Raw genomic sequence first — 9,543 nt, forward strand, 5'->3', positions numbered from 1 at the left:
TCTCCTACATTTGGGACAACTGAGCTGCTATTTCACGATGGATAAAGTGTCTGCAGTATACTGAGGAGCAAATAGAAATCCGGTTTTGGGCCTTTAGTTTACCGAACAGTCGCACTCTCCTACACCTGCTGCTGAAACGCTAACCTTAAAGTGTCTTTCGGAGGCAGAAGTACCTGTGGGGACTCGTCCACGGCATATTGCAGCTCGGTCGTTTTCCATTTTGTCCTTTCTGTAAATGGCTTTACAGGAACGCTGCCGTGACTCCCGTGTTGCTGTTTGTGTATATTCGGCGCATGTGTGAATATAAATCCAAAGGTTAAGTGCTGTTACCTTTAATAATGACTCATTCTGGGCTCATACAAAACATGACTCGACTGTGACCCTTAGAGTTAGTTTTTCTATGAACGTGTCAAAAGTCAAATGTTATTAAAGCGTGGAGGCAACACCAGTTAGCAGCAGACTGAAGAGGGAAATGTGTTCTTTTGTATTGAAATATTGCAATGAGAGAAGTCATACACGGCCTGTGACAGTGCACGATGCTGCGGTGACATACATGTGGTTGCTTTATTTACTGGCCCAGCCCTGCACTTTAGCTCCTGCAGCTGCGATGACTATGGCCTTGTTCAAACACAGATGAGTAATGTTTTGAGGCATTGGATAAAATGAAATATGGCAATAAATAGACTTTGACCTACAACAAGAGTTAATAAAAGAGCTTTCATATGAAGCCGTAATAAATAAATAACTTATCTGCAATAAATAGATCTTACTTTGACACAGTAATACATGAAGATGCATGGCATCCATTTGGCTGAGTTCCTCTGAACATCACAAGTCCTCCTGTCTGTCATTGAGCTTCAGAACTCCGGGCAGAGCAGAGGCAGGTTCTGGGTGGAAGCCTTTAGAGAACCAAAGCCATGAGTTCACTTTCTTTGGTCCAAAATGTCTCGTTATTTCTCTATGGAAGGCTTGGTATTCTGTTTGGTACCGATCAAAACGGCCGCAATCTGAAACACTGTTGAGGAAGATAGGATTATGACATTGTATTGCTTTCAAATGTAACAGCGAAGCCTGCTCTGTCATGTGCACTTACGGCTGTCCCGATCAGAAGGGTCTCCACTTCTTTGGCTTATCAAGTCACTAAATAAATACCAGAGACCGACTGTTAAACAAGAGACAGCACAACAGCACTGAGGAGGCAAACACAAGGCCACACAATATCATGATCCCAACTGTTCATGTCCAGGTTCATCTCCAGTTCTCTTCAGTGCAGATGACCAAGGTCCAACGTTGGTCCAAGCATGATTGTGACTTTAATCACGCAATGTCCATGGAACTAGAGAAAATCTGGTGTACAGTTGTTTAACGCATCATCGGATTACACCAACAAATGAAATCCAAAAGCAGCAAGGATACAAATGCTCGACAACTTCAAAGTCCCATTGTCAAACCAATCCCATTTCATCTGCAGAGAGACGTTCCCTCCTGACTTCGGTGATGAGCTCAGTGCCTTTTGGACGGTCTCAGTACGTCCTTTCAGATGGACTCAGTACGTCTCTTTCAGAAGGACTCAGTACGTCTCTTTCAGAAGGACTCAGTACGTCTCTTTCAGAAGGACTCAGTACGTCTCTTTCAGAAGGACTCAGTACGTCTCTTTCAGATGGACTCAGTACGTCTCTTTCAGAAGGACTCAGTACGTCTCTTTCAGAAGGACTCAGTACGTCTCTTTCAGATGGACTCAGTACGTCCTTTCAGATGGACTCAGTACGTCTCTTTCAGAAGGACTCAGTACGTCTCTTTTGGACTGTCTCCGTACGTTCCTTTCAGATCTCAGCCGATGCACATGCAGCTGGCCGCGGACAGCGAGTCTATGGTCTGCCACGAGGTCTGGGCGTCCATGAAGGAGACCGGTTCGTACCGGTCCGGACGGCAGCAGGGGTGGCTGCTGACTTTGCGCGCAGTCCGTCGAGGTAATGACCCGTTCTCCAGCAGAGCCTTGAGAGCCAGGTCGTAGTTGTTCCTCGTGGACTGGCACGATCCCACGCAGAACTTGAAAAGCACAATCTCGTCTGAGTCGTAGCCCAGCCCTAAGTCCCGCACCTTCATCTCGCGCCGCTCCACACGGCAGTCTCTGCTGCTCTGTCGGGTTGGTTTGTGGCCCCGCCCTCTCCGGCCCCCGCCCGCTGTCTCCTCCCCTTTCTTTTTTTTCCTGTTCTTGCCCGAGCCTTTCTGCTGGGGGTCCGAGGGGTCCGAGGAGCGCGGGGATCGGCCCATCCAGCGCCGACTGGGATGGTCGTCCATCTCGTCCAGCACATACGGGTCTGCGATCAGGAGCAAGCAAGACACATGGTTAAAGTTAAGGCTTTTACAACGATCTGAGATTTTTCTATAATGGACGCGTCTCATGTATACAATGCGGTTTGCAAGATGCGAACCAGAGCCGCCGTGCAAAAACAAAACAGAGAGTCTGACCACGAACAGGATTAGAACTAGTTTGAAGAAGGTGCCTAGAGTGTAAAACTCAGGGAGACAGACTGAAACTAAAACAAAACCCCATCCTGGTTATAATGAAGTAATATCATTTTAACTTGATTCAGGCCTGTTATAAACCTATGAGTCACACACCGCTCACCCGACCTGCTACCTGCTATTTCCCCACGGGCTCCCGTCCAGGTACTAACCGGGGCTGACCCGTTTATCCTCCTTTTACAAGCTGGAATCGTGTGGTTTCAATTCAATCATGGTCCAATGAGCAGTTAGACACAAAAATTATCCTATTTCGTAAAAATCTCAGGTCCTGTTTGCCAAACCACAACTAGCTGCAGCTTTGAAAGACTTAACACTTCCATCCGCGCTCCTCTGGTCGACAAGTGTTGCACAAAATGTTAGCGTGTGTTGTTTGAATCGGGCTGTAGCTTCACAATGACGACATATTTTGTGTTTCTGAACGTGGCGAGCTAAAGGCCCGACCAAAATGTCACAGCGGGCTTCAAGCTCTGGACAAACTTAAGTTGCGCAACTGGACCAGCTGCAGACAACAAAAGCAGCATGTTGCGCTTTGAAGAATGTGCACTACTGTTTCAAAAGCGACCACAGTCCAGCCGCATGAGCAAGTGACGCTCATTTCTTGCAAACCCTCCTCTCTCGCGGGTTCTCGGTCCCTCACCGTAGAGATGGTGCCATGTCGGGTTGGGATCGCTGTCGTCCTCCGGCTCCTCGTCCGGATACTCGGGCAGCGCCAGGGGAAGCTGCCTGTCGTAAGGACCGTGCGCCAAACCCAAATCGGCGGGACCAGACGCCCTCGCCGCGCCCGGGCTGCTGCCTACCACGGGCAGGACAGAGAGGAGGATGCACAAGAGCACCTGCAACGAGATGAAGCAAGATTAGCTTCTTCGCACCGAAATGAAAAGCTGAATCATGCGTGACAGGAATTCTTGAAGAGCTTTTGCAGGTATTTGGTGAAAACAAACACATCTTTATCACTGTCTTACACTTTGTTGGTTAGACAATGTAATATTGATCTGAAACAGCTGAAACAAAACATCCAGTCCTTTCAAGCCCTGATTTTCATGAGATCTCACACTGGCTGTAGAGAAGCTATGGCGGGTGTTTTGTACTCTGCGATGAAAGGATTAAGCTTTGGGAAGAGTTGGAGAGGTAAGGAAAGCATTTCCTGGATATGTAGGACCTCAGGAGAAGCTTTTAGGGAGCAGTCACCACAGTGCTATGAATAACCCTTCTAGAAGATCCAGCGGCCACTCAAAGATGCGTAAGTGGCTCAAAACACAAAACAATATAACAACATTGTAACATGGTAAAAATGTGGTTTTGCATAATATCCCCACTTTAAAAACCTTTTTCTGTCAGTCATCATCATCATCAATTACTTTTTTTTTTCTTCTGTCCAAAATTCCTCAGCAAAAGTGGATTAAACATCGGCAAAATTGTACATTTACACTTTTTTTCTTTTATTCATTCTAAATATATATCATATAATAAATAAAAAGATGATATTACTGATGTTTTTAAACAATTTAAGATTAAACATGTACTCAAAGCTGGATTGTTCCGAGAGAGTTCAGAAACACAGATCGCGTCCGGCTGATGGGACAAGCCAATAGCATGGCAGTAAGGCTATTTATTGCAAAATTTGAATCAAAAATCCAATACAAATGACTGAAAAAAATACTGATAAAGAAAGTCTTAGCAGCACAAAACAATAAAAAAAAAAAAAAGAGTATGATAGCAATGACAAGAGGGCATCAGCTCATATATAAAGACAATTTACATGATGCTAACTTCCTATAGCAACAACTGTTTCCAGTCTGTATCTTATTCATTTGGAGAGTTAGCCGTGTCAGTACATGGCAGAAAACAAGCAGCCACTGTACAATTACTAACAACATATTCATATTTTACACAGGATTCAAATACTTCACCGGAGGAGATTTGTGTGTAAAACTGTAAGTGTTTTAGCCTAGAAGCTAAAGGCTAGCATTCGTTTGACGCTAACAACTCGTTAAATAGCATCAGAATCTGAACTAATTTTTATGACACACACTTGGCTTGACGGGTTTTTCTTCCCTGTTTCAAATCTTATTCTAATTTAAATTCACAGGAAGTAGTCTTTGTTCTTTACTCTACACTAGAAGCTAAAGGCTAACATTCATTTGACGCTAACAACTCGTTCAATAGCACCACAATCTGAACTCATTTTTATGAAACACACTTGGATTGATGTTTTGAAATTTTTCTTCCCTGTTTTAAACCTTATTATCGTTTAAATTCACAGGAAGTAGTCTTTACTCTTTACTCTACACTAGAAGCTAAAGGCTAACATTTATTTGACGCTAACAAGTCGTTGCATACGCATCACCAGACTCTGAACTCATTTTTATGAAACACACTTGGCTTGACGGGTATTTAAGTTTTTCTTCCCTGTTTCAAATCTTATTCTAATTTAAATTCACAGGAAGTAGTCTTTGTTCTTTACTCTACACTAGAAGCTAAAGGCTAACATTCATTTGACGCTAACAACTCGTTCAATAGCACCACAATCTGAACTCATTTTTATGAAACACACTTGGATTGATGTTTTTAAATTTTTCTTCCCTGTTTTAAATCTTATTATCGTTTAAATTCACAGGAAGTAGTCTTTACTCTTTACTCTACACTAGAAGCTAAAGGCTAACATTCATTTGACGCTAACAACTCACTAAATAGCACCACAATCTGAACTCATTTTTATGAAACAGTCTTGGATTGATGTTTTTAAAATGTTCTTCCCTGTTTTAAACCTTATTATCATTTAAATTCACAGGAAGTAGTCTTTACTCCACACGGACCAACAGGAAGTTAGCCAAAAAACAGCTAGCCATTCACAGAGCCTGGTACTCAAGCTCTTCATACTGTTTAAAAGCACTCTCCAATCCTTCCATTATCTTCACTGCAGAAGCAAAACTATCTGCCTCTTTGTCCTCTGTACCTTTAGCTTATTATTTAGCATATTGTAGCATAAAGTCTCCCGACATACTTTCACCTGGCTAGGTATTCAAAATCGGGACCTTTTCATTGAGGCAAGTTCACCAGTCTATGTTTATGAGTTCAGTGACTCGTCCGTTAAAGCATCGTCGGCGGAAACATATTTATGCGAAAATTCCTGTAAGATTCTCGTATCGTTTACAAGAAAACGCGTCTCAATGGCCATTAACGTCTCCATCTCAGATCTGCGGTCGAGTTAAATTTTATCTCCCGAAACAAAACAGCCTATCTGTCCACGGTTCATAAACTCTTTCTGAGGTCAACCCGAAGCACTTTTTCTTCCTTCTTTTTTTTTTTTTTTTTTACAAGCTTGATTTCACGCTTCAATCCAACATCAAGCCCGGCTCTTTTCGGAGACATCGCTGATATGCAAATAGTGTAACAATGTTGCAGTCGAAGCCCCGGCGGCGGCGTCAGACCTCCGCTTGAACCGCTGAACCGAAACCGTTCCCCTTTTTTTGGCATCGGGGGACGGGGATTTCTCCTGCGCTCCCTGCCAGCAAATAGTACGCTAGAACGGTCTGAAGGCCGAGTTACAAGGCAAACGGCGCTGCCAAGAAGTGTGGCGCACCGATTCACTTCACACTCGTATAATCGGCAGTAGCCAGCGGTCCCCAGTGAAAGGCATTTGAGCGTGCGCTGCAGTAACTTACGGGAAGTGTCCTGTCTTGGAACATTGTGGAGGCAGTCGGGGCACCTTGTGTGTAAAACCCACTATGACGTAGGGCTGCACAACATGTACCACAATATGGCACTATTATTGCTAACACAGGCAAAGTTCAGTTTTAGTTGTGATTTTCTTAACCTCTTAACTCCCGCCTGAACTGAGAGGATCTTTTTCCTCACGTCATCAGATTTTTTTTTCATCATTTTTTTGTTGGGTATTCAACTCATTTTTGTAACTTTTTTGTAACTTTTTTGTCATTTTTTTGTCATCTTTTCGTCAATTTTTTGTCATTTTTTTAAATCACATTTTTGTCATTTTTTTGTCACATTTTTGTCATTTTTTGTCACATTTTTTATCCAATTTTTGTCATTTTTAAAAAATATATTTTTGTCAGTTTTTCATAATTTTTTTGTCAATTTCTTGTGACATTTTTATCACATTTTTGTCATTTTTTATCACATTTTTGTCTTTTTTTGTCATTTTTGTCATTTTTTGTCACATTTTTGTCATTTTTTTTATCACATTTTTGTCTTTTTTTGTCATATTCTTGTCATTTTTTGTCACATTTTTGTCATTTTTTCACATTTTTGTCTTTTTTTTGTCATATTTTTGTCATTTTTTGTCACATTTTTGTCATTTTTTGTCATATTTTTAATCCAATTTTTGTCAATTGTTTTTTTTATATTTTTGTCATTTTTTCGTACATTTTTTGTCAATTTCTTGTGACATTTTTGCCACTTTTTCATCCATTTTTCGTCACTTTTTGTCAATGTTTTCTCATTTTTTTGTCACATTTCCATCATTGTTTTCGTCTCAGTTTTGTTGCTATTCTCACAGCTTTTTTCCAGAAGCTTTTGGATTGGGGTAAAAGCCAAGCTGGAGAAAATGTGCTCGGTTCAGGTGGGAGTTAAGGGGTTAATTTAGTTCCATTTTCGCCTTGTTTTTGACAGGCAAGTCATTGACCCTGAAACAATGAAACCTTTTGTGTCTGAATGATTTTGTTATGATGTTTATTTTTGAGTGTGTGAAATTGAGAAATCAACCATTGGATGAAGATTGATATACAGTATGTACATTTGAACGCATGGTATAGGGTGGAAAATACATGGTAAAATAATTCCTTGGTGGTCTTGTTAATACTTGCAATGCTTTTACTGCGCATCAAGATACAAACTTTTTAAAAAAAAAGTTATTCAAATTAGTTAATCCAACATCAGATTGTTGATTTTTCCTTCTAAAAGTGATCTCATAACTTCTTTGCTTCCTTTTTCAAAAGTAATCTGATTACTTATTACACACAAAAGGACCAGGCCAGGCTGTTTAGATCTGCCCCCCATACAGTAGTTTTCCATAGTCGAGAACCGGCCACAAAATGCTTTGCTTTAGACGAGATGAACTCCAAATAATGTCTGTATCTCCAGCTAAATTTTTTTTTTTTTTTTTTTTTCCTCTCCTTCATCTTTTTTATTTCACATACATTGTAAACAGACAAGACAATCTATGTGGTTTTTCCTCTCATGTCCCACCCACTTCCCTTTAACAAAACACACCAAAATAAATAAAGCCAAATAATAATAACAATAATAAAAGAGGAAAATTAATTCAAAATTTAAAAATTTTAAAAAATGCATTGTTACACTTAGCACTATGAATAGCAGTAATAATCACAGGGATGTCATGGTCGTTGTTTTTTTTGTTTTTGTTTTTCCTTTCTTTACCCCATTATTATTATTATCATTATATATTATTATTATGTTAATAATATTAAAAATTACTGTTTTATTGTTTTTCTCTCCAGTTTCATTCCATTGTTTTATTCCACTTTCTTTCTTGATTACTTTCTTTTAGTTTATTTCTTTTCTTTTCAATTGAGTTGAAATTTGTCATCCTAAATGAACTTTCATTTAAGGGAGATCAACTTAGAGAGTTTTGGTCATCACGACATCGATATGAAACATGTGTACTAGTACTGCAACAGTGCTAATACAGGTATAAAGCAGCAACCATCATTTTATGCCATCTAATTCCTACTTAAGTAACATCCAAAGGTACATTTACACATATGATTCCTGAACAGATGACACAATTTTGTTACAAATGATAAATAATAAGGGTCTCCAGCCAGAATTTCTGACATTTTATGAGTGCTAAGACCTTTTCAGCTGTCAAAATATAACAAAAAGTAACTTGATAAAGTAATTATGATTGAAATACCATTTTTTCTCTGTCACTTAAAAAGTTTGCAACACTGATAGTTACTCCTGTAAGACTACAATGTAAACAAGTATCCTTCAAAGTCAAATGAAAGAAACTGGTTCATCATGTGTTCCTCTTTCATGTCTCCAAACTCACTGAATGACTTTTTTTTGTCAACAATCAGAGCATAATGTGGTGTTTACACAGATGTCATTCTCCGTGGTGATGTCTTCTCTCTTTATCAGCGAACAAAAGCCACACAGAGCGGGAGCTAAGTGCTTAGGTAAGTGTACTTTTGTAAAAGATAAGGAGCTCTGAATGGTCCCGACCTTAGTTTTGGCTGACATCACCGACGCGGCCTCTTGTCTGGTCCGAGCCCTCCGGGACGTCCCACCTGCAGAAATGGAAACACAGAGATGCATGTCAGGCTCCGGACAAGGCTGCCCTGTTTCTCCCCTATTCTTTTCTCTTTTGAAAAAGGAAAACGTAAACTATAAAGCGCGGCATGCGGGCGATGTGATGTGTCCCGCCATTGAGATGCAGTGAAGAACAACACACATGTCCCATACATCACGTCCTCCGCGGGGGAATTCAGTGATGTGGCTAGTGTCGGCATGTAGCCCTCACAAAAGGCCGGTGTCTGCGACCCAGTCAAAGGCATTCTTTTGGGCGATCGCGGAGGTCCACACAGAAAGCAGATCTGGCAGCAGATAGCGCGCCCAGACACACTTGAGCGTACGGCGTATACGTGCGGCTCTGCGGGTGACCACTAACGTTTCACTTCAGTCGTCAGGTAACCGCGGGGGAAGCCAGAGAGGTGAAGGAGGTTACAGTGTCAGTAATCCAAGCTGGAGCTGCCAACATCGCAGCGCCTACTACCAACATCTGGGCCTCAACAATTTGGGGAGGAATATCTAAATGCACTGTATAATTATTCACATTTGCCGTTTTTGCAGAATGTACATGATACAAACAATAAAAATGATATAAATGGCCTTAATACGCATATAAGTTACATCAGTCAGCGTTGATTTTGCGGCGTATTATGTTTGTTTATTTGATTTGGGACAGCACGTGCCTACACACGCTCGCGACCCATGCATGTAATCTTACTACACCAGACACTAAATGATTATTTT

General features: G+C 40.9%; 1 protein-coding gene across 1 annotated transcript; it reads right to left on the reverse strand.

Annotated features, from left to right (window-relative positions):
• Positions 1-1,707: 1,707 nt before the first annotated feature.
• On the reverse strand, positions 1,708-9,065 carry LOC306972255 (uncharacterized protein; the record flags this gene model as incomplete). Its single annotated transcript, XM_079568802.1, has 4 exons — positions 1,708-2,321; positions 3,167-3,362; positions 8,734-8,798; positions 8,963-9,065. 4 exons carry the CDS (start codon positions 9,063-9,065, stop codon positions 1,831-1,833), a joined length of 855 nt encoding a protein of 284 aa, XP_079424928.1. The 3' UTR covers positions 1,708-1,830.
• Between the last annotated feature and the right edge of the window lie 478 nt (positions 9,066-9,543).

Source organism: Gobius niger (genome assembly GCF_951799975.1).
Source record: "Gobius niger genome assembly, chromosome: 13".
Taxonomy (NCBI): domain Eukaryota; kingdom Metazoa; phylum Chordata; class Actinopteri; order Gobiiformes; family Gobiidae; genus Gobius; species Gobius niger.